The sequence below is a fragment of the Podarcis vaucheri genome, assembly GCF_965113315.1.
Source record: "Podarcis vaucheri genome assembly, chromosome: 3".
NCBI lineage: Eukaryota > Metazoa > Chordata > Lepidosauria > Squamata > Lacertidae > Podarcis > Podarcis vaucheri.
In genome coordinates, this window is record NC_138761.1 from 88,629,057 (window position 1) to 88,655,532 (window position 26,476).

The 26,476-nt window shown below is 41.5% G+C and overlaps 1 protein-coding gene and 1 long non-coding RNA gene across 6 annotated transcripts in view; one reads left to right on the forward strand and one right to left on the reverse strand.

Annotated features, from left to right (window-relative positions):
- LOC309529962 overlaps positions 1–26,476 on the forward strand; it is a 104,613-nt gene that overhangs the window by 55,675 nt on the left and 22,462 nt on the right. The gene's annotated exons all lie outside the window — the stretch shown is intronic.
- ADGRB3 (adhesion G protein-coupled receptor B3) overlaps positions 1–26,476 on the reverse strand; it is a 458,060-nt gene that overhangs the window by 7,010 nt on the left and 424,574 nt on the right. For 4 of the 5 annotated variants that reach the window (XM_082218223.1, XM_082218224.1, XM_082218222.1 and 1 more), the window contains 5 exons: positions 24,558–24,653; positions 21,359–21,398; positions 18,571–19,214; positions 9,759–9,890; positions 5,320–5,355 (listed from right to left, as the gene is read on the reverse strand). In XM_082218223.1, the coding sequence (XP_082074349.1) occupies positions 5,320–5,355; positions 9,759–9,890; positions 18,571–19,214; positions 21,359–21,398; positions 24,558–24,653 (948 nt within the window). The remainder of the gene's footprint in view (positions 1–5,319; positions 5,356–9,758; positions 9,891–18,570; positions 19,215–21,358; positions 21,399–24,557; positions 24,654–26,476) is intronic. The other variant, XM_082218225.1, reaches the window with a different exon arrangement.

Sequence of the window (26,476 nt, forward strand, 5' to 3'; positions counted from 1 at the left end):
TATAGCCAGTCCCTTGGGCACTCCCTAGGTCCCAGCCCTGTTCTGCACCCTCTTTGAGTGTTTTTTGCAGGAAGGGAGTCTGAAAAACTGAGGCAAATAGGGTTGATGATAGATCTAGGCCTAGCAGACAAAATAGAAACTGACAAATCACTGTTTCTGGATGGCATCTACCTAAGAGTTCTTTAAGAGCTCTAATATGATCTTCTAACAAGGATGTGTAACTTGTTCCTCAGATCAGCTTCCATGCCTGAGGACTGGAGCTGTGCCAAGGTAACACCAATTTTTAGAAAGGGAACCAGAACGGAACCTGAAAGTTACAGGCTGGTTAGCTTAACGTCTGCCCCTGAAAAGCTGGTGGAAAGTGACAAGAAGATGCTTTTGCACTTATGCTTACTTGGATGAAAGGGCGTGGGTGTGAGAAGGTGCAAGCCTCTTAATTTTACATGAGTGGAAAGTCACCTACTGTTACAAAAGGTAGGAATCAGTTGCCTTGCCTACTTTTCCTTCTGGTCCAAACCTATACTGGCATGTGGCGCCGGTAAGGTTGCTCATGAGATAATAAGGCCCTCAGGCTGCAAAGGGCTCCCCACCCCTGACATGGGCTTACATTTTCAAGAAGTACAGAGTAGAATTGCATTGAGTGTTCTTCTCCTCCCCACTTCCTTGACCTGAGCTTGTTTTTCGTTATGTAATAGCAAGCGCAGTTTCATCCTGGTTCACACTTTTGTATCTGCCTTCTCCTCCGCCGTTCTTTCCCTTGCACTCTGAATCAGCAGTGTGGGAAGTAGGGACGGGCTAATCTGTCAAGTTTGGTTTCTCTCTGTTTTTCACCCCCCCCCCAAGTTTTAAGTTCTATTCTCCACATCACTTTATGATTCTTTAAAAAACCCTCGCGAGAATTCTCCAGCATTTTAGTGCAATGTTCTCCTAATAATACAGATGCGTACACAGTTTTGTCTAATGTACATGTTTTTGCAAAGCCTATATTCCCTAATATTTATGCTCCCCCAGTATAATGTATTTTACATTTTCATTCACGAATATATGCATTTTAATGCACATTTTACCCTAAAATATGCATTTTTGTACCCCTTATGTAGCTGCAGAAGGGTGAATTTCAAAGGATGGCCATCTGTCTTGGATGCTGTAGTTGAGATTCACGCATTGCAGGTGGCTGGACTTAGATGACCCTTAGAGTCATTTCCAGCTATGTGATTTTATGGTCAGGTTTCAGTTCGCATGCTGGTTTCGAAACTGCAAACTGGAATCACTTTCAATTGCAAACTGAATCAAATTTCTCTCCCACCCCATGGAAGTTAATGTTCTAAGGTGATGACATTCTGAAGGGGGCATAATTTCTTCCCTCTAAAGAACTCCCAGGGCACAGCATTCTTCCACATGTGCCACTTTCCCCTTCACTACACCACTGTGTCAGGAGAAGCTGCACCTGCAGAATGTCTACCTTCTTCAGAGCACTTACAGAGTTAGAATCTCTGGCATTTTAAAAATCTGACCACCCCAAAGCTAAGTTAGTGTGGCTGATGATTGAAGGGGGGTGGGTGGGAAGACAGCAATAAGCAAATCAAAGTGTGTGGGTAAATGATCCTTATATGCATTTCTGCTTTTATTAGATCTCCCACTTGCGGAGACAACAGAGTTTCCTGGCCATTTTTCCACACACACACAGTGGGTCTAAGATAGCAGCAACCTGAGCAGCTTTATAATAGTTTGCCCTACAGCAAGTATGCAGCCTGGATTTTGAGGCAGCTGGAGAGCTTTTGTCAGTTGCCAGGGAGAACCTTTAACTGTTGAATTCAGATTCCTGAACCAGTGACTCATTGATCTTACTGCTGCTAGGCATTCACTAGCCAAAGGAAAAAATATATATGGAAAAAAGATAGTTGTCTTTGGTTCCTTTATAGATGTTCAGTGGCTGTTTAAGTGGCACCTAATGCTATAAGGGCACAAGCGCTGACTGACATGAATCATGGCCAGGCAGGGTTTCTAATGGTTAGATATTTCAAGCTCAGCAATACATTACAGACACATTCTTAAAACTAATCATATATATTATTATTAATCACATGTGACATTATGTTGTTAATATCAATTTTTCGGGTGGAGGGGAGGTAATCACTGCCTGTCTGCTTGTATTATGAAAGTTTTAGCTGCAATCCTAACCCTAGCTACTCATAAGAAGATCCCAGTGAATTCAGCAGAGCTTACTCCCTGGTAAATGGGGTAGGATTGGAGCCTCACTCTGCAAGTGAAAAAAATCATTCTGCAATCAAAATCTTGTACTGCAGTTATTGGTGTGGGTTGAGATTACTGTCTGTTCTTCATAGTCATACTATGATGCTCCTTTGAATTAACAACAGCTTCCTAATTATGCTACCTGGGAAATGCTGAAGCTCATTGGTAGAGCACCTGCCTTGCATACAGAAAGGTACCAGGTTCAATCCCTGGAATCTCCAGGTAGGGCTGGGAGAGACTTCCTGTCTGAAACTTTAGAGAACTGCTGCCTGTCCGTGTAGACAGTACTGAACTAGATGGACTAGTGCCATGGTTTGAATACCTTTCCTCTACCTCCTGGAACACTTGAAAATTGCTGGTGGTCTTGGTGGACCACTGAATGATTTTTCTTCCCACTGTAGCAACTGCAGTGCACCATGCTACAAATGCTGTATGGTTTTTAATTGTATATATTGCTTCCATTATTATCATATTGTATTTCATTGTATTACAGTTTGCATTCTATAGAACTTGCATTGTGTTTTATTGCATTACAGTTTCAGTAAGGAAGCAATAACAATACAATTAAAATTTAATATGACTATTTAATGAGGATAATGCTGCAGACCACCTGAATGAAGCTTGCAGATCAGATGTAGTCCATGGGCCACAGTCTGGGAACCCCTGGACTAGTTGATCTGACTCAGTATAAAGGAAGCGCTCTGTGTCCCTATGACAATTCAGGCTTTTAAGATTAGAGGTATTTTTTTTTATAAGGAACAGTTCACGAAACATTAGGCTTTTCTTTTAATAGCATTTTTATCAGGTATGTGCTAATGGTAAATCAGATTCTTCTCTCAAATGCAAGAAGGCTGTTCACAGCATATCTTGTGCTTTATACTGCTCTGCGCCCATTCACATTAATATGGATTATTTTTCAAATTACAGTTACTACATGCTTCTCAGGCGATGATAAAGTGGTCCTAAGTGTATATTGGCTATGCAAACATGGTGAAGCTTCAGCTTCACAGGAGGAACACATAATTAATTATATCAGATAGTTAACTTGCGTGAACAGGAAGCTTATGCATAAACCAAGATTCCACAAATCATTAATATTCCACTGAATAGACGAGGGACATTCTGCTCTGAGTATACAGGGGCACTGCTCAATTCTAAAATTATTTCTTGAAAGCATCTTCCACTGAAACGGGTGGCACTCATATTCAAGTAGTGGGGTTATGATCAGAGTGTTAGGCACTAATCCTATACATTTCATTAATGACTTTGAACTCTACCCCCCCCCCGCCCGACCGTCTGGATAACAAATGTGTTTAGGATTAAATAATCTTAATCAGTGGAGATTTTATACAGCACCCATATCTCCATCGACTGAATAATCAAGCCCAGGCTTTCCAAAAACAGTCAGCTTTAATATTTAGATATCCAATTTATAATAACCTAAATGGACCTGAAACTCCAAAATCAAGTGCTTAGAAGATCTAGAACAGTAGATGATAAGTGAAAGTGTCTCAGAACACAGAAAGCTGGAGCTGCAGGTCATGGCAACTCAGTTAAAAGCTCCCATAGCAAGGCTGTGACCACAGAGATCTGGTCTGATTTCATAGAATCATAGAGTTGGAAGAGACCACAAGGGCCATCGAGTCCAACCCCCTGCCAAGCAGGAAACACCATCAGAGCACTCCTGACATATGGTTCTCAAGGCTCTGCTTAAAGACCTCCAAAGAAGAAGACTCCACCACACTCCTTGGCAGCAAATTCCACTGTCAAACAGCTCTTACTGTCAGGAAGTTCTTCCTAATGTTTAGGTGGAATCTTCTTTCTTGTAGTTTGGATCCATTGCTCCATGTTCACTTCTCTGCAGCAGCAGAAAACAACCTTTCTCCCTCCTCTATATGACATCCTTTTATATATTTGAACATGGCTATCATATCACCCCTTAACCTCCTCTTCTCCAGGCTAAGCATGCCCAGCTCCCTTAGCCGTTCCTCATAAGGCATCGTTTCCAGGCCTTTGACCATTTTGGTTGCCCTCCTCTGGACACGTTCCAGTTTGTCAGTGTCCTTCTTGAACTGTGGTACCCAGAACTGGACACAGTACTCCAGGTGAGGTCTGACCAGAGCAGAATACAGTGGCACTATTACTTCCCTTGATCTAGATACTATACTCCTATTGATGCAGCCCAGAATTGCAGTGGCTTTTTTAGCTGCCACGTCACACTCTTGGCTCATGTCAAGTTTGTGGTCAACCAAGACTCCTAGATCCTTTTCACATGTACTGCTCTCAAGCCAGGTAGACAGCATTTGGTAGACAGCAGCTTCATATAAGTATGTTTCATTTCTCTCCATGCCTCATTACCTAATTCAGTTGCAGGCCTGATTCCCACTCACTATGTACAATTGCCTCCCTGCATGTTCACAGCATACCCCCAGAGTTTCAGAGGCCATAAAGACCTGGGAATATTGTCATGTGTACAGCACAGAGTTACAGATTTCTCTGGAAGTACCTATACAGGCTTCAGTCCAGATTGTTAAATATGGAATGGGTGATGCTATCTGGCCATTGGTCTGGCTGACAACAGCCTAGCTCAGCATGCAAGAGAGCTTTATGACCTTTTTCTTCTTAACTGTTCTGGCTGGTTGCCCTGACTGCTAGCTAGAGTTTCTTTTATCCAGCTCAATCTCCAAATTCAGCAATGAGGCTCTCGCTGTGCAAAACGTTTAAATAGATCAACATATGTAAATAAGCTCTAGTCCTCTTCTCTCACAGGGAAAGCCATAATCCTCAAGAAGGGAGGGAGTCACAGAATATTGTATAGATATTTAAAATAGGGGGGGAAGTTCCATTCATCCAAGTTCAAATGGACTGTGAAAGTGGAGCTTTGGAAATACTTTAAAAAGTGAAGATTTATGATACATTGAAAAGACAACTCTAGCATAGCTTTCAAAAAATGAAGTTTAGCAAAAGCTGTCTCTATAAAAGCTGTCAAAATATTTATTAAGATAAACACTTCACATTCACATTGCTTTAAATCAAATACAGCTGAAATAATGCAAGAAAACTTACTTCAAAGTCGAGGTCAGAATAGCGTGATTTTCTTCTCTATTAAGGATTGAGTGAGGGAAACAAAACAAAAAGACACAAGTGCATATTAATTTGAAGTTTTCACATTAAGAAACGGCACACATTTCTTAACTGAATATTAACATGACAACAGAGATTCACCTTATGAAATATTTTATAGTTTCACCTTCAAACAGATTTCACTAGCTCATCATGTGAACTTGCAGTTTTTGTTTTAAATCACCATCCTTCTGTACAACTACCGCTCCAAAGATTGCAATAGTAACTGGTTACCTACAGAAGTGAAAACTGAGATCCTCCTTAAACTGGGTGATAAAAAAAACCTTGCTGGTTGTTTGGTTGTTTGTTTTTTTTAAAAAAGCTAAGAATATTTGAGGATGCCACTAGCTATCTGCCATGAGCTTAATGATCTTCTTGTGTGCCAAAGCGTTGTGAAACTGCCGCTTCACCTGAGATCATTGAACCACACATGACAACATTCATTTGGATCAAATAAGGCCACAACTTTATTGATTACAGAAGTAAGGGGATTTGACCTAGGTATTGGGTATATCCTATATCAGCCAGCCCACTTGCTGGATGTTTTATGGCAGTCAATGCAGGGATGAGGAGGACCTATGACAAACATCAAGTATGTGTTTACTTGGGGAGTACTATGGCTGTAGCCCCCTCCTGGGCATCTGGAGAGAAGCACCTCCTCCTGGATCCCTTTAACGGGATACTCCATTTGCTCGGAGCAGAAGACAGAGGTTAACAACCTCTCCTCCGAACAGGAGTAAGGCTTTACCCAATGTCTAACCCATCAAAGTTGTGGCAACTGCTATGAGGAAGGCAAAACCTTCAGATGAGGGCAATTAGTCCTCCCTGGCCCCAAATACGGCAAAGAAAGTCTTCCCTGGCCCCAAATACGGCAACCGAGATTATCCATAGTGAGGTCAAGCACCAAGCAACTACTCCTGGAATGGGGGGGCATATTCCTCTGTGTGGGTGGGTGGGATTTTGAGTAGAGCTTGGCAAGAAAATGATGTGTTCTGGTAGACAATGGTGGGCCCAGAACAATCCAGATTTAAATGTGTCAGGCACTAGAAGGGCAGACAACCATCTGCTTCCAGATGCGCATATATATATTCCCTACAATTCATTTATGTTAGTTACAGGACACTAATCCCATCTTACACTAGATAACATGCCATGTAGCTTATATGTTTCTACCCTGCAACAGAGGGAAATGGAGGTGGGTGGTAGTCTACGGAAGAACAACCAGCATCTGCCACCAAAGGCAATTGCCTCCCTTTGCCCAATGGTAGATCTGGCTCTATATCACTGTAACTAAAAGGCATAAAAAGGCATGTACTGTTTAAAGGGCTATTTAAGTGTGGTGATAACGCTTTGCTTCAGTTTATACCAAAGGCACTGGGGGGGGGGGCAATGAATAAAAAGTTGCTTTTTGAAAAGTGGGGTCACTAAAGTCTCTGAAAAGCATGGCTATACCAGCTGAAATGGGACAGTTAGAAGGCAACTGCGAACAATGCTTTCATTTTTGCAACCCCACTGATTTCAGTGAAGGCAATTTAAAGAGAATTAAGGTGCTGCTATATTTTCTACTGATTTTGCAACCAGAAAGTTAAGAGCTTACAGACTGACCTTATGCATGTTTACACAGTAGTGAGCCACTTCATTTGGGTTTACTTTTAAGTGAATGTGCACAGAATGTTCACAGAGTTCAGTGGGGCTTATTCCCAGGAAAGAAGGGTATAGGATTGCAGCCCTCATGATAGAAAAGAGATGATTTGAAAAGCAATGCATTAGGTTTCTTTCCTGCCCCCCAGTAACTAAAGAGGCTGTTTAAATATTGCTTAGAACACTTACAGTACAAAAATAAAAAGCCAAAGGCTTAAACAAGAAACCTTAAACGTGGTTTTACAAAACAGTAATTTTATAGGGGTTAGGATATCCTCTTAAATCAGAATGTCAGATACAGCAGATCGGCCTCTATGACCACAGAGAGAAAATAGATGATTCGACAAGTAATTAGGTCATTAAAATTGTCATTTGAAAACCATCAGGTGACAGTAAATTTGTTTTTGCTCATTGGCTTGATAGCTGTTATTAAAAAATGGATGGATGTGGTCTGCTGAAGTCGGCACTTCAGGAAATGAAAAACGAAGTGGTTAGAATCCATTTTGCACTCTACCCGTTTCTCTGCTAATGAGTGACACAAATACAGCGGCATTGTGTATGTAAGTATATAACTGGGCAATTAGTCTTGAGTGCCCACACAACACCTGCTTAAGGGGTCTGCTTAAGGCTTCTGGTAAAGTTGAGAAATTTATGTTTTCATGATATCCTGAAGGTGCTCCTCTCTACCCTGCCCTTTGACACTTGAGATGTATATTTCTTAGGACCCACCCTATACTTTTGCTTGTAATTTGTTTTCAGTATTGCATTTTACATTGGTGTGACCTGCCTTGGAACCTTAGGGTGAAGTGTGGGTCATAAATCAAAACAGTAATAACAATGTCTACTTCAAATAAATTCATAAATCAGTTTGTAGCCCTCCTCCAGATTACCTCAAACCCAAGTAGTTAGTGGACCACCCACGCAGGTGGATCCAGTTCAAAATCAAATTTCCTTAAATTAGTAATTACCCATTTCACTCCATAGTATCATCCCACCGCCATAAACTCAGTTCAAAATAAATAGAGTGTGTCCAATTCTTTTTAGATGAGAGGTAGGGTATATCTTACTATAGATGGCCAGGCTGCTAGGGGGATGGTCTTTTTTACTCAATCAAAAAGCTGAAAGCTCTGCACAAATTGAAGCCTCACATCTGCCCTGGGATACAGCGGAGAATGATGGCATTTCATCAGTTTTACTGATAGGGTCATTGGACAGAGAACTAAATGGCTGTCCCCATGGGAAGTCCATTGGGGTAGCCATTTCTTTTCCATACAGTGTCCCAGGAAACAATGACTGTGATAGCATTCAGCTGTTTTCCAGTGCCAGAGTCAAGGCTTCATTTTTTAAAAAAGCAAATAACTTTATAGAGCAATTACATATGAAATACTTTAACATGCTGAACTACTTCCTACAAGTTATGTGGTATCATGATGATGATCTGATGTTATTATGATGTTATGCTACTTTCCCAAGAAAGTAAGATATCTATTGTGCTGGAAGAACAAAACAAATGACAAACAGGTCAGTGCAGGAAGATGTTGGAGCCAACCTTTTTGCACTATTTCTGATATATTCTGCGTAATGTCACTTGTGAAATGTGCGTATGGGGTGGTGGGGTGGCAATCTGTCACTTCAAGAATCTGGCACCTCTTTTCATATTGTGCACCGATGCGCTTAAAATACTTTTCGGTGACTTCTGTTTCTAAAGGAAATGGATCTTGCATAAACTGTGCAACTCATAACCTATTGTTTGTGAATGCCATCGTTTTCACAGTACGTAATGGTCTTGGACTGTGGCACAGCGAAGCTGACACTTTCCATTGACCTCGTTCACAACCACCCATTGTTCTAGTAAGCAATCGGACAAGCTTAAAAAATAAGTGTCATGTATTAAAATAGCAGGCTAAAATGTTATATCAATTAGCAAAGAGAGAAACTGCACATAGTCTTAGGGCTGCTTCACATACTAAAAAATGTTCTGTGTACTGTAAGGATTGAAATGTACCCAAGAGTGTTTCCTATTGTTTCGGTTTTTTTGCTGTACTTGATAAATAATCTGACTGGACAGCTCTTTGTGACAGCAATGGTTGGGTGAATTTGTCAATGTTTGTTTCTGAGTTTCTCATTTTTCCCATTTTAACGTTCTGTTCTCCACATTTCCACACTAGTTTGTGAATTTTAAAAAAGCTCTCATAAAGTATTATCAGCATTTTAACTCAGATTTCTCCTAATATACATACTTTTTTGCAAAGCAATTCCCCCTAATATAATGCACACATTATGTTGGTATATGCATCTGTATTCATATTACTTGGCACTGCAAAATTTAGAGAAGGCCAAATATTGAAGGATTGCTGTTTGGGTAGGTGCATTGTTTTGGAAATTGCAAATTAAGTAGGTTTACCTTTAAATGCAACCTGAACCATGCATCCCTACATACTACATTATACTTTCCTGCTATGTGCTTTTTTCGTACATGGAGATCAATCACCATATACAAAATTGTCTCCTAGTAAGTGCCCTTTGACAAATAACGATGAGCAAAACCCAATTATAGTCAAGTACATTTAAATCCCTCTGACCCTCAATTACTTATTCATTCATTTATTATTACTCTCTCCCTGGAATCAACACAGGACCTAAACATAGGTGGTTCATGTCCCATATTATAGTTGATGAGATCATTGCCCCTCCCCCAACAAAACCTGGTGACTGAGTAAGTCTGTGGCAGTAATGCATACTGAGTAATCTCCAAAGGGAGGGATGGGAAACTTGTGGATCTCTAAAGCTTGCTGGACTCCGGTGTGGCCAATGGGTAGGGATGATGGGAGTTGTAGTTCAGCAACATCCGAAAGTTCACAGGTTCCCCAGCCCTGTCAAAAAGTAAAGGTGAGAGCTGGGGGTTTTGTGAAAGGCTGAATGGCAAGATAATATCCAACGAACGAACAAACAAACAAACAAATAAAAAAGGTTTTTTTACAACAGGTAAAAGTAAGTTTAAAAGCCATCCAGGTTGGATAAGCTACTGTTCTGAGTCTGGGGGAGGTATTGGAAGTAAATAAATACCAATTAATTAGGCATATATTAGGGTGGTTGTTGAGAAGCTGTTCATTAAGAACAATGGGCCGAAATTAAGAAAAGTGTATCTAGGTTGAATGCCAGAGCAAAATTTTCTCATTAGTTACTTTGACTGTAGAACAAATTAACGTGGGGACTGCATTGGGCAAGAGGTTTGAGAGGGGGCGAGGGGGCGAATGTAATCTATTCACACTCCTGCATTGACAGGAAATGATGACCCAGTGGCACCTTTTCCATCTCGCTTATTTCCATGGTTATATGACAGTGATGAAATCCACATTATAGGTACAAAGCCTCATCCTACAACGGAAAGCATAAGAAAGAAAGAGAGAGAGAGTAAAAAACCTAGGGAGAGGAAGACTGCAGCAATAATTCATTTTAAGTCAATTTAGCTTTGAACTAACCATGTAGAGCTTTTGCTGTATAATTCCAGAACAACTTTGAACTCTGCTCACTGGAGGACAAAAATAGAATAGCGCTGAAGGATAATTTTCATGCAGCAACCTGCACTAAGCTGCTGGCAGCAAGGAGGGAACGGCTCCCACCCAATGACTAATGCAAACCCTCTCCTTCGGTGAGACAGGGTGAATGCCTGCTGTATTCCTTATTATAATCGGCCACCTGATTAATTACATAAGATATCACTCAAGATACATTATGCAGTGCAGGCTATAATTGAAACAAGAGATATAATATTATGGTGAAGCTTGTACCCATGTTTCCATTAATATAAATCCCTATTATCGGTGATTTATAGTTCACTCTCAGATTAAACTTGACATCCAAGATCCCAGCCCAGGACAAGATTTCCTTTTCTCTCTGCAAAATTAAATGCAAAAAGTGAACCTCCCTTTTTTGCTTGTTTTAGAGATTTAAAAGTGCAGTTGGAAAGATGACTTGCTTGTTCCCCCCCCTCCACCTCCACCCCAACTTAAATATCCTTTTATGAGGATCTCTCTACTTCAGAAGTCAGGCTATAAGGGCTGGATATAAGGTTTGCAGGCTATTAGTCACTATTATGGGCTAGTCATAGAAGAATGATTTTGTATGAATAAAAATATTACACATGGAGTTAGAATCACTTGAGTGCTGAAACATACTGAACAGATTTATTATATCGAGTTACTATATATCAGAAATATATATGGGGTGCATCAGTTCAGAACTGTTCTGGGTGACATATGAGTGACATATCTATTTACTTTAACAGATCTCTTCTAAACTATGACTCAAGCTTTTCGTTTGGGTCTATGCTAGAGCGAAAGTTGAGAGTCAGAAAATCAGTTCTTGAACATTCGCAAAATTAATCTGGAATTGCTGCATGTAAATATCAGCCTTTATCAAATTTTGGCCTTGCACAAAGGTTGCTTTCACACTATTCCTTTTTAAGAGCCATTGTTTGATAGCTCCTTTTACACAGAATCTAGAAGATATATATTATATTTCAGGATGTGAGCCATAGTTTTTATTTTATCCCCTTCCATTGCTATTGCTGGGATGTCAGATCTCACTCTTGCAGTGTAAAATGACCCCAGTGCCATTCTGGCACTGTAGGCTTTCCATGGGTGCGTGTTGAAACAGCATGATAGTGGAGTGGTGTGAGTCAATTGTGAACTAGGCCCTCTGAGTCTGATTGTACAAAGCCCGGTTCTCAGAGCTTTTGCTTTACTGTTTTGAGCAGGAAGACTCAAAGGAACCACGCCTCTGTATTATCAGCAGCTCATGCGAGGCACCACTGTGGTGTAGTGGTTAGAGTGTTGGACTAGGACCTGGGAGACCAGGATTCAAATCTTGGGTCAGTTACTCACTCTCAGCCTAAACGATCTCAACAGTGTTGTGAGGAGACTATGGGAGGAGGAGAACTATGTGTATCACCTTGCAGTCGTTGGGAGTAAAGGTTGGATATAAATTCAATAAAGATATAAATAAGTGTGGCGGGCAAGAAGGGCTTGATGTGCCCCTCCTCCACCTTACTGTTTCAGCACCCCCTGGCTTGCATATGTGGAAGTTCTACCTTATTTTATTTTCATTGTAATATCTCATTAACAGAACACATCTTGAAAATGCTGTTGATTTAATGAAAATACTTCCAAGTAAGTGTGTTTGCTTGAGCACAACCTTAATTAACATAGTGCAGTTTTGCTCGGGGGTTTGTTTACGCCACATTTCTTGAGAGAATGAACTGTTCCTTCTCTCTGAGGATGTTTGTGTTTGATACATTTCTGAAAAGACAGAGAGGCGAAGATCTGTTTCCTTTGTGTGTGTGTGTTTGCATTTCCCCACATCATTAGAAGACAGAGTTGAGCTTAATTCGGAGGTGTTGCAAAGATCTCCACCTTCTCCCAGACTCTCCCGCCCTTCATCTGTGAATTGAGACACCTGGGAAGCTGCAGTTCCCTTTCAAAGTAATTTCCTTTAAATGAGAACAGTTGTCTGGGCGTATTCTTTCAAAGCACAACCCAGTTCAAAAGGATGCAAAATGATTTTGTCAGGAAAACCAAACACTTTGAACTGAAGGAGTGCACTCCAAGAGATTTCCTTTGAAGCCAAGGAAGTTGAACCAACTTCAGTCTGTCAAGACAGGAAATGGCTGGATGAGAGTAGGTTTGTGAAAGCAAACTAACACACACCACAGTTGTGATGGCATGGCAGAAGGAAGAAGATCTTAAGTGCATTGTGGCTTAAGAATAATATAGTATACTACTCCCAAAATATAGACACATTTGGATATAAAACTGCAAAATGCCTGCATGCTGTCATCATCGCATGACTTGATCCCAGGTTCAGCGAAATGTGTGTGATGATCATTGCTCTTGATGTGACTTCTTTTTGACCTGTGGACCAGGCTTCAATACAAAAGGAAAATGTAAGCCACATTCACTTTGCAATTGAGCTGAGATGTGTATATATTCAAGAAAGCCAATGTAAATGGGCAGAGGATAGTGTATATTGACAGGTGACAGCTTCATGAACAGGAGTAGGCATGGGCTTCAAGGACGGGGGAAACCAAACAGGTAATGCACATTGGGTGGAGACCTCTCTACCCCTCCCCTGGTGTGTACAACAGTTAGCTTGCTGCCTCTTAAACTACTAGTGTGTACATAATCTTAAAGTCAGGTGAAAGAGTTCATACGAAATTTAATGGAGAAAAGACAAGGCAGGCTGTAGCTACTATATGGGGTGGTGGGAAAGGAAACACGCAGATCCTATTCTGAACGCAGAATACGTAACAGAAACTGACTATATCTCCATCTTATTCCTGACAAGGTACGATCAGCAAGATGCACAATTGGGACCTAAAAAACAAGTTCATCTACTGAGGTTCTGCCAAAGCTCTCTTTTAAGACTGACAGTGATGGTACTATTCAAATCAAACAATCCAGAAGGCTTTAAGATTTAGAGATGAGTAGCTGAAAAGATTCATGCAGGAGAGGGCTATCAAAGGCTACCAGCCATGATGGCTATGCTCTGCCTCCACAGTTGAAGACAGCAAAGCTTCTGAATACCAGTTGTTGGAAAGCACAGGAGGGGAGAGTGCGCTTGTGCTCAGGTCCTGCTTGCAGGAGAACAGGATGCTGGACTCGGTGGGCCATTGGCCATAGGCAACAGGCGCTTTCTCTAGTTTAGATACTAGATGGCACTCTGAGTGGCATCAGGAGTTTCAGGTTATTGTTCTAGTCTTCTTTAATAGAGACAGCAATGTTTTGTCTAGCTTCCTGACTGGCATGCCCCCCCCCCCCCAGAAGATGCCACAACCCAACCACTACTGAAGTATGATCCAATGTTAGTCATACTTTTTTAAAAAATGTGTTTTTAATAGTTTTTTTAAAGTTTTATTTGTATGATTGATGTATTTGGCTCCTTTGGAAGGCAGGGTGAAATAAAATAGAGTAAATAATAGAGTAGACTCACTTAAATCAAAATGTTCTAGTAACTTGTCTATTGATTTCACATGGTCTGCTCTGAGTATGACTAACATTGGCTCCCCCCTTTGCATATATCAACTGTAAAACTCATAGAAATGCTATTTTACACCTTGCACTGGAGCACTGCTTGAGCTTTTGCAAAAGGATAAGAATTGTTATAGGACCTACTTATGATAGGACTGAGCAAACTCTTCCACCAGTGATTGCAGAACAGCACTAATGCCTATTTTCCTTTTGCCAAAGGTTCTTTGGATTCAACCCAGTGATTTCCCAGAAAAGGATGGATATTAGTTTCAAATGACTCATATAAGTGTTCCTTTCCTTCAGCATGTGAGTACTTACAGCAATGGGCCTATATGTACTGCAATAGTTGCAATTCTGCAAGGTCCATTTGATGCTAGCAGTAAAAATACAAGATCAAAGAGGAGCCACTAACAACCCACCAAATTTCTGTTGGAAAGTAATATTTGATTGCTCCATCATTATCAGTGTTCTGCCTGTTAGAGTGAAAAAATATTCTGAGGATAAACTACACCCAGAAAAGTCAGAAGTTGATCAGAGTCCCCACTGGAAATGGGAACTAGAAGGACTATTTGTATTATGGTAGTTTGGTAAGTAATTTCCTAGTTAAACAATTCCCTTAATTACCTTGGCAATCTTTCCTCTCTTTTATTATGCATCCAACAATCTTTGGTATTGCATTTTTAGATTTTAAAATTGATGAGCAGAGGCCACAAATCACACAAGTGCCCTTTACTGACATGACTAATTAATTACATGGAAGTAATGATAAAATGGCAATGTAAATTATGCAGAAAGCTATCATGATAGCAGAGGTTATGATTAGACTGAACATTGGGGAACACATCTTCCTGTCATCTGCTCAATGGCATGTTCAATGGTAGCTTCTGCTTAATGGAAGGGAATTCCTTTCTGTCTCTGACACCTGTACTGGAGAGGGACAATTCCATAAATATGACAGACCAATCTATAGCCACATAGATTATATGACGACATGGCTTTGACAGCCACTATGGTGTAGTGGTTGGAGAGATGGACTAAGACTTGGTGACCAGGGTTCAAGTCCTCATGTAGCCTTGAAACTTATTATGTGATTTTGGGCTAGTCACCATTCTTTCAGCCTTACCTACTCTCAGGGTTGTTCTGGAGGAAAGGTGGGATATAAGTGTAAAAATAAACAATTATTATTGCAATGAAGTGATATCGGCCAAATTCTCAGGTAGCCATCCAACTGAGTTTTCTGAGTGGTTTTCAATATGCAAATGACACCCAGCTCCATTTCTTTGTTACAATCAGGTGTGGTGATGCAAGCCCTGCATTGGCCAGGTTTATGGTTTTGCGGTTCAACTTTAGAGCTCTGAACAGCTTGGGACCTGCTTATCTGAAGGAATGCCTTCAACCATATAGACCTGCCCAGCTATTAAGATCTTGCAATGAGTCCTTTCTAGTTGTTAGACGCCCTGAGCCCGGCTTCGGCTGGGGAGGGCGGGATATAAATAAAATTTATTATTATTATTAGTTGTGCCACAACCTGCCAAAGTACATTTAGTGGAAACCAGGGGGAAGTCTATTCCATTGTAGCATTCAGTGTGTGAAACCTTTTCTCTCTGCCATCTCTTGAAAAAGGCAGGTATTAACTATTTTGATGTTTGGCTACCTTATGAAAGTTCATTTATTCACTCAGACTTTTGTGGGCTATTGACATAGCAGTCCATGAGATTATCTGGCTCCTGCTTATTACTGTTTGTGTTTTGCTAGTGTGTTTGCGTATTGTGATGCCCTGTTATTTTACCTTGCTTCGATATACGGTGGTGCCTTGGTTCTCAAATGCCTTAGTATTCAAACAACTTGGAACCCAAACACTGCAAACACGGAAGTAAGTGTTCTGGTTTGTGAATTTTTTTCGGAAGCCAAACGTGCTCCGTTTTGATTGCCACACTTCCAATTTGAGTGTTACGCTTAAGTCTGTCTGTTTTTGCTATTTATTTTGTGGTTTTTTTTGTTTTTGTGACTGTGTGGAACCCAGTTCAGCTACTGATTGATTGATTGACTGCAGTACATTGTTTATTGCTTTCATTTTATGGATTAATGGTCTCGTCGTAAAATTCATGTTAAATTGCTGTTTTAGGGGTTGTTTTTAAAAGTCTGGAATGGATTAATCCATTTTGCATTGCTTTCTATGGGAAAGTGCACCTTGGTTTGGGAACGCTTTGGTTTTGGAACGGACTTCCGGAACGGATTAAGTTTGAGAACCAAGGTACCACTGTATTGTTTTCTTAAGCTGTAGTATCCAAATATTTTAGATTAATAAATATAAACCATAATAAATTTTGCGTGTATCGCAGATATTCCAGTGTGAAAGTAGATCCCAAAATCTGCCATTTAATTCCAGTGTTAGAAGAATTTGGCAGTAAACTTTTTTTCCATAAAATAGAAAGAACCACCCGTTCCTCTTGATATTTTATACATTTGAAAGTAGTAGTAATAATAATAATTGAAAATGACAATGATGCCAAAAACATATGTGGTTAAGAAGCCCACTTATAGGCAATCTAGCTTCTTCTTTTTTCTCTCAAGGAACATCCAACATCACTCTCCCTCCTGGTCTGTCACAAAGGTCTTGTCTTGTGACACATCTACCCCCCCCCAATGTCATGCCCTGAGTCTTAGTACTTGCCCAAACCTTTCAACAGAAAATCTCTACCCATCCAACATCACGGCCCTTCTCTCATAAAAGAGATATAAACAACTGCAGGATTCCAGTTAGCACAGCCCATTATGATGCATTAAAACCAAGGAAGTGGCTAACTACACATTTTGCTAAAATGGGTAAGTTGGAGTCCTGATGGTGACCAAGAAAAATGGTTTTGAATGTGTTTTTTGAGAAGCAGGGGAGGGATAAAGCAGTGCCATAACCCTTCCAACATCCCCATTTCTGCATTACAAATCACTCCAAAGCGGACGCTTGAAATACATGTGTGCCCTTCAAATGCATTTTTAAAACCCTTCCTTTGTGGAGTAGAGAAACAGCAGGCAGGGAAAGAGTTCTGTCTCCAGAGAGCCTCCAGTTCATCTCTCAACTTCTACCTTGTCTGTTTATAGTTGCTAGGCTGGCAAAGGTCTGGAGAACACACCGCACTCAACCATCCCATTATGTTTTTAAGATAAAAAGCAATGGTAAAACCCAGGAAAACTATGCCAAAGTTCCTGCTCACCCCTGCAAAAGCAGCTGAAAAGTGTACTTTGGTTACATTGGGGGAACAGGAAGAAGAGTTTTATTAAATAGGTTGGGGCTTTGTACCTCTGAACTAAGTACATTTTCTGAGAGCAGTCATATAGGCGTACTTCCCAACTCGGTCCTAGAACCACTCTTCCCAAGCCTGGTGCCTTCTTCTTCTTCTACTTCTCTTCCTTCCAAAGTCCTACTTGGTCAAAGCTCTCTTGTGGCTTGGGAACACCCGCTGTCCCTGCCTTTGGATCTACCCTATCACTGAGGATCATACATACCCTACCTTCCTTTGCATGTCTAAGCAGACACGAGGCTAGCTAGTCCTGCTCATTTTCAATATTGTGACATTAGCACAGCACAGACATGGTGATGTATGGCTGGTGAAAATGCACCCCAGGGTATGGTTTGAAGGCAAGTGAGGCCACCACCTTGCTAAGGATGTCTGGGTCTGGTCTGGATGGGAGCCTGCCTGGGAACCTCATGTATACCACACTTTCTTCCATGATGGAAGAAAGGTGGAATATAAATGTTAAGAAAACAAACAAATGGAATATTCATTGCACCCCGAACCACACCATTCAACCATTCAGGTCCTCTATACACAAACACACATATAACAGTATGGAAGCCACTGCCTCATGGTGCAAGCTGATGTCAGTGCTCTCTAGAGAATCAAATCATAAGAGCAAGAGGGGGCTCCTGGAGGAGACCAAAGGCTCATCATTCCAGTATTCTCTTTCTCATAGAGGTCAGGGTGGTCCAGAAACAGGACATGAGTGCAATAGCCCCTCACCCATGTTGTTACCAACTGGTAACTGAGAAACACAGTGCCTCTGAACTGGAGGATAGCATACCGGCATAACTTGTAGCTACTGCCAAATTTATTATCCATGAATGTGTATAATCAGTAACCCATGTAGGTGTGCATGATCGTGTCAGTCTTTCTCACTGAATTAGTGAATGATCAGTACTACTAATGCAGGCTTCCTCAACCTCAGCCCTCCTGTTATTTTTGGCCTACAACTCCCATGATCCCCAGCTAGCAGGACCAGTGGTCAGGGATGATGGGAATTGCAGTCTCAAAACATCTGGAGGGCCAAGGTTGAGGAAGCCTGTACTAATGGAACTTTGATATTCACCAGTACTCCTCACTACTATATGATTGTACCATGGGGAAGTAACTTCCATGCTGCTGCTGCTATTTCTGTGTATGTGAAGGGGGTCAGAGACCCACAGCTACCTACATCCAACACACCTAGAACAGCACGATGCATACACTTAAGTTTTTATATGACTGACCTCCAGAGAACTCATTGATATGGTTGATCCGGTTTCACTTCTTGCTAGTCCTGTGCTATCATCCATCTCTGAAGCCATGAAATTCTTTACTGCTGTGCGAGGTTCAAAAGGCAAGTTCTGCATGTGTTCCTGGGTAGGGAGGTGTTGATCTAAATTCATACTGAACTGGTCCATTACATTGGGGTTCATACTAAACTCAGGATTAACTTTGTAGTGCAATAGCCTTTCATGAGGCAAGGTCTCCATGCCTAGATTCAATTTGCTGTCATCCTTTAGAGATGTCTGTGCATTCACTGAGCCTCTGGGCATGACTATATAGTCACTCTCCATCATTCGGTCCTGAGGGTGGACTATGTCCATATCTGCACCTCTCAGGTTGTCATCAGTACATAAATACACAGTCCGCCGCAGCTCTGTGTTGTCTTTTTTCAGACACTGATTGGCCAGCTCACTCATGCTCATGGGCATATGCATGCCTCCAGACTGCTGAATGATAACTTTAGAAATTATATTCCCAGGCAACGTTGAGTAGCTCATTCCTTCGGGGTTGGCAGGTTTCTCCTCTTCGTCATCGTTCAGTGAAATTCTAGAAAGGGTTCCTGTTATTGTAGCTGCTCTGCAGGGTCCAATATCCTTATGGAGAACTGCGAATGAGAGAGCAGGGCCACAAGTTTTCAAAAGGTCCTGCAGGTAGAGTTCTCACTCTGGTTGCAAATATGTCATCATCCCCATTTAATTTAGGGCAGGAGTGGCTGTTTTTTCTTGGCCCAGGGGCTGCATTCACCCTACGCTAACCCTCGTGGGCTGTGTACCAGTGGGGGACATGGCTTGCATGCACCCAGAGGACACCCACACAGGCATTCGGACCTCCTTTCTTAGCTGATCTGCGCAGTTCAGCTGAGGAAGAGGGTTATCACCCCTTCTCTGCTAACCAAATTAGTATTAATCTGATGGATGTGAAGGGGACAATTTACACCCCTGTCAGGGTGCTGGGTTCTGTTCACCCCATTGCTATATCTACTTGAATTTATTTTCTTTCTTGCCACTGCCAAAATCAGCGGTGTTTTGGGGGTCCAGAAAAATCAGGCCCTCAAACTGGGAGTTGGCCACCCCCAATCTAGAGCAAGCTTTTAGCAATGTAATAATGCCAGTAAATATAAAGGAGGAATATTGTCATTTGGGGATACATTGTGAGAAGAAGCGAACTCATTTCATTTCTCCCTTAAGATTTGTTTCTGTTTTGGATAACACAGGCCCTGATATTATAACACATGCCACATCAAGACAGCCTTTTCAATTAAGACAGATGTGATTGCCTTTCCACTTTCAATCCATATCGGCCTTGCAATATTGGCCCTGAAGCAAGGATATGTATGGAAGAGGCGAGGCCATTTCAAATCTCCTAACAATGCAGTACTTAACAGAAAATGAGAAAATACATTTTAGCAAATGTTAAAGTGGTCATTACACTATTTCTAAGCACACACTTCTTATTAAGACTCTCATTTATTTTATTTTAAAAAATTAATCCCTTATTTTTTCAAGACAAAGTCCAATCATGTCTGCCCTATCTTCTTCTGCAAGGCACCTTTTTCTTGTTCCGTTTCTAATCATGAATGCTCTGGAGAGCAGTACCACATTCCCCCTGTCATTAGGGAGCTGACCTGGGTGCTCATGTTCTTAAAGGCCACACCTAAAAATCGCAGGACCATTAAAGTACTAAGGAAGGATGATAAAGGCATTATGACAACTGTTCATACTCAGATGAGGCAATGCAGTTCTAAACAGGCATCATGGTGCATAGCTAGCGTTAATGTACTGTTTCCAGTGTTACTCTAGGACATTTTACCATATCCAGTACCAGTCCTATGCAGAGTAGACCCATTGAAATTAATGCAAGGATTTACTTAGGTCCATTAATTTCAATGGACCTACCCTTGAGTTGGACTAGAATTGGAATGAACTCACTGACTGAAAAAATCCGTAGCCTGATGACTATTTGCTGGCACATCAGAGCCCAGGATTAGAACCGAGGAATATCCCATTCCCATTCTTAAGCCCTCTTAAACAACATTTTGTTTGCAGTTGCCAAAGCTGCTGATCATGAACCCTTTTTTAGCCAGCACAATCAGAAAGAAACTCTGAACCATTTAAAATTCAGATTTTTTGAATTCATTGATGGCAATTTGCATTTAATTCAGAAGAATGATAAATGCACTTTAATCTGCTATAGTATTAATTGTATATTTAGAGAACATGTTTTTTGGGGAGGGGGGGAGATAGTAAGGTTGTGTATGCTTGTTTAATTGCTATTCCTATTACAAGCAGCTTTTCAAAGGCTTCTTACATGATAGTCTGGCTGCATATAATTACCCCAATCCAGTGAATGCTTGCAGATGCAAGAGCTCTGGTGCGTGCAGACTCAACAGCTTACAAGGAGCTGTTTCTCAAGCCTGTTGCACATGAGGATTAGACATTTATTAGCCTCTTCCTGTACCCTGGCTTCTTTGGCCACACTCATGAAGATTACTAGAGACTGAATTTTCAGAACTCTGTGCCTGCACTGTCATGCACATTTTCTCATATTCCTGGTGCATAGCAAAATACATTTCTGGCCGTGGCATCAAATATTTATATCCTGTAAAGAAATTTCTACCTCCATATTGGTAAAATGGTCTTTTTGGTAGAAAAAGTCTTGTCTAAATACATATCTGACACTTCAGTTACACTAACAAAGTAAATTTTTATCTGATCTTCCTACATTCACATGGTGATCTGACAGCCTTACCTGATCGACAGGCAATGTCCACATCTTTTTCAAAATCTGTCTGTAACAATAACAAATAAAAGTTTATTAAGACAAGCATTGCCACTCATCAACATCCGTGGCACCATTCATATAACAAAAGCTACCATAAAGATATCAAAATTTTCAAAGTAGGGTGTTCATGGTTTGGCTTTTGAAAAACAGGGGCCCTGCAGTACTTAGCTAATTGCGAACCACTGCTCTAGAGGTTTGGGGAAACCCCTATAACAAATTTAGGGGCATGTTGGACAGGGGAGAGGGGAAGAAATGTTCTCTTGTGCAAGCAAAAATCCTTGCACGCATTGAATGATTGCCACACTGCTACGTTGGAACCTACACTTTCTGTGCTAGTGTGTACTCAAACTCAGCAATGGGCTAACTTCACTTAATTGTCATTTCTACAATGTAGCCCCTTGGATTGATGGCTCCATTTACCGTATTTTTCGCCCTATAGGACGCACTGGCCCATAGGACGCACCTAGTTTTTTTGGGGGGGAAATCAAGGGGGAAAATTTTATTTCCCCCCCCCAGGTTTGCGCAGCCATCCCCGAGCTAGAAGAGGGAGACGGAGCGCTCCGTCTCCCTCTTCTGCCTTCAGGGATAGCCTCTCTAGCCTCCGTGGGGCAGCGGCTTGCCCTGCTGTCCCCGGAGCTTGTGGGGCTGGCCAGGTCGGGAAATAGCGGGGTGGCGGCGCTTCGCATGCCCGCTGTCCCCCGAGCTTGTGGGGCTGCCCGGTATCTGCACCAATCGGGATGCAGGCTGCTATCCGCAAGCCTGGAGAGCCCCCGCGGGGCTCCCCAGGCTTGCGGATAGTTTCCTGAAGCCTGGAGAGCGAGAGGGGTCCGTACGCACCGACCCCTCTCGCTCTCCGGGCTTCAGCGAAAGCCTGCATTCACCCCATAGGATGCACACACATTTCCCCTTCATTTTTGGAGGGGAAAAAGTGCGTCCTATAGGCCGAAAAATACGGTACATCAAGCGTAGGGATACACCATGGAATATTTTAGTCCAAATTAAAGAATCCAGAAAAAGGCATGCTGCTGTTGAGTATGCCACAGGAAAACTCTTACTTAAATATCTCCCTGTAATCCTATATTTGCATAACTTAAAGAATCAGCTCTATAAAGCTTCCAAGCTTTCTGTTGAGACAGGTGGCTTTGGTGAGTTTCCACATAAAAAAAACCACTTCCACACTTAACACTGTACACATAAATATACAGCTGAACATTTCACAGCTACCGTTTTGTAAAATTTTCAAGGGCATTAATTTGCTCTTTGCAAGAAGAGCCTTCCAGAGTGCTCCATGTGTTCTACTGTGCATTTGCTGTGTGTACATGCAGTGGGCTATTATGCAGAGCTTAGTTAAAGCAATTTCCCCAATAATAGTGTGGAATTCTAAGGGAGCTGCTGGGATTCACTAAGTTCCTTTCTGCCATATGCCAATCAAATGACTATGCAGAAGACCATCTGTATACTCATTTCTTGTAGTCCCTTGCATCAATCACAGTGCAATTCCCAAATTCCACATCGAGCTTCTGAGAAAGGCAGGATAGAAGGATAAGTGAATTCTGCCAAAGTCACTACCATTTCAAAAACGGTTATGGTGTAGCATAATGGCCAGCAGTCTGAGCTAGCAATTTTACCTCTGGCACGAGCTTGCCTTAAGAAACCCACTCTCACCCCCTAGACTGCAATATGGGAAGTATAATATTGTTCTATAGACTCATATATCATATAATTTTAGAGTTGGAAGGTACCTTGGAGGTCACCTCTCTCAGTGCAGGAATCTTGCAATGACAGCATCCTTGACAGATGGCTCTACAGCCGCTGCTTAAACACCTCCGGTGGAGGAGAGGCAACCATCTCCCAAGGCAGCCTGTACCACTCTTAAAACAGCTCTTACCATTATATATTTTCCCTATCATCGAGCCAAAGTCTGCTCCCTTGCAATTTCTGCTCATTGCTTCTAGCCCTGTGACTCTGAAGCAGCAGAGAACCAAGTCTGCTCCACATTCTGTTGCGTCTTACCCTTCTTAGGTGCCTGTTGTAAGGATTCCTGTGATAATGTACACGAAGCACTTCCGAACATTTGAAATGCACTATGCAAATGGTTGTTTTATTACTATTTTTAACCCTACATGACCCTAGCATTCTTTCTCAGAAATTATAATTCCATGCAGGAAAAGTGGCAACTAGTCTATATGAATGAGAAAAGGTGTTCATAGTGTATGTATAAGTGTGTATTTGTATTTCTGTGTGTTTATTCCCATTCCATCTTCATTGACATAGAAGCTAGAGTGTTGGACAAGGTCCTGGGAGACCAGGGTTCAAATTCTCACTCAGCCATGAAGCTCACTGGGTGACGTTGGGTTAGTGACTCACTCTAGCCTACCTTCACAGGGTTCTTGTGAGAACTATATACACCACATTGAGCTCCTTGGTGGCAAGTGGGATATAAATGTAATAAATAAATATAAAATCAAAATGATAATCTGACAGATGCAATAAACATTAGAACAATATAAAGCAAATATATACAGTGGTGCCTCGCAAGACGAAAAGAATCCGTTCTGTGATTCTCTTCGTCTAGCGGGTTTTTTCGTCTTGCGAAGCAAGCCCATTGAAGGGTTAGCGGATTAGCGCTATTAGCTGCTTTTAGCGGCTTATCTGCTGATCGGATCAGCTGATAAGCGGCTTAGCGGCTTAGAAAAAGGGGGGAAAGGAAAAAAAACCAGCAGGAACTCGCAAGACATTGTCGTCTTGCGAAGCAAGCCCATAGGAGATTCGTTTTGCGAAGCACCTCCAAAACGGAAAACTCTTTCGTCTAGCGAGTTTTCTGTCTTGTGAGGCATTCGTCTTGCGGGGCACCACTGTATTACAACTCCTCCTCCATATAGTAGCCAGTGACTAAATACACCAAGAACCCACATCACTAAGAGCATGGCTAAAGAATTATTATTTTTTTAGCTGATGCTGAAATCCAACCAATACCAGTGCCAGCTGGATTTCAAAAGAGAGAAGGCATTCTATTTACAAAATATAATCAAATAAATTGAATAATGAAGGCAAACATATGCATGTGGGGGCACCTTTAACAACCAAACCCTGTACACTATTGAAATGTTCATTTTGCCCACAAGAGCCAACTGGAAATAGCAGGCAAGGAGCTATAAAAACTAACCATGATTTGAGCGTGTCCATTAGGAAATGAACTTGAAGAATCTGCATTGATTGGATCCTGGCAGTTTCTTAAACGGCATCTAAACGCATCTTGAACCTGGTGAAAGATGCCAAGAATTCAGCACACCTCTTTAAAATATAGACAAAATTATTAAAAAGCAATAATAGCAATGCTTCAGTTGTCACAGAGTAGTGTTTAGGATGCCATCTTTGGATGATGCAGTACAGTTGACAGGACTGAAGCAAATACATAAAATGGTACCACCATTGGGTTAATGCACAACATACAAGTGTGTGCCTCCCTGCCCATACCTCAGATATCAGGAGACACAAAAGGCACATGCAACCACTGATAGGCCCAAGAGCACCCCCAACGCTGCAAACCCGGTGATAAATTTAATGCATTCTTTGTAAGGCCAGCCAGATGGAGAACACTTCAGACTGGTACTGTTTGTTTGCTAGCTTTTGCTGAATGCCAAGAGCAAGCAAATGACGGCTACCATGCTGTGGGTGATCTCCAGTATTTGAGCACACTGCAAAACAATTGAATGTGAGATCCTATTAAATTCTTCTCTGTAGCTCCTCTGGCTTTTCTGATATTCAGTGCTCAAGGTATATTCTTTTAAAGCAGTTTCTTCAGGTTTTTTTCTTACCCTCTGACATGAAGCTGCAAGCTTCTCTCAGAGCCAGACACAGCAAGAGAGACAGATGTGCTGAACGTGCGGGTACCAAGGAAGTGGTTTCCTTAGCAACAGTAACCAATTCAAAGCTCTTATAACTTGCCCTCTCTCCTCACGTGTCCTCTATTTTTATTTTTTATTTTTAGTCTCTGCAGTTTAGATATGGGGTGGTTGTATAGCTTTAAATGCTAGGCATGGGTTAAAAAGATACAGATACAGATATATATCCCAATAATTAAGAACACAGGAAAAGGAGAAAACAAATAAGTTTTTTTCCTCACTTTCTTGCCAATCTTTAATGTTTGACATAATTCAGATTAGGATCTAAACACCCCTCCTCCCCCATATCTATCACCTATCTCAATAAAACATGTTTAACAAATTGCTGAATTCAAACCTGGTAATTAAGGATTCATGACTTGGGGTCATTTTACACTTGTACTGAAATAATGTCTACTTCCGCCTACTTGAGATAGTAGCCATTCTATCATTTACATCAAGTGTGGGGGACTCCCAGCCCTCCAGATGTTGGTGGCACATGCACTGGTTATTTCCTGCTTGGACTACTGCAGTGCGTTCTACCTTTGAAGGTGACTCAGAAAGTACAATTAATCCAGAATGTGGCGGCTAGACTGGTGACTGGGAGCAGCCGCCAAGACCATATAACACCGGTCCTGAAAGACCTACATTGGTTCCCAGTACATTTCCGAGCACAATTCAAAGTGTTGTTGCTGACCTTTAAAGCTCTAAACAGCCTCGGCCCAATACACCTAAAGGAGTGTCTCCACCCCCATCATTCAGCCCCAGATACTGAGGTCCAGCACCAAGGGCCTTCTGGTGGTTTCCACACTGTGAGAAGTGAAGCTAGAGGCTAGAAGCTAGAGGACCAGGCAGAGGGCCTTCTCAGTAGTTGCGCCCACCCTGTGGAATGCCCTCCCATCAGATGTCAGGGAGATGAGTAATTATATAACATTTATGAAGCATCTGAAAGCAGCCCTGTATAGGGAAGTTTTTTAAGGTTTAATGTTTTACTGTGTTTTTATATATTCTGGAAGCTGCCCAAAGTGGCTGGAGCAACCCAGTCGGATGGGTGAGGTACAAATAAATAATAATAATAATAATAATAATAATAATAATAATAATAATAATAAGTGGTACCCTGGGTTAAGAACTTAATTGGTTCTGGAGGTCCATTCTTAACCTGAAACTGTTCTTAACCTGAGGTACCACTTTAGCTAAT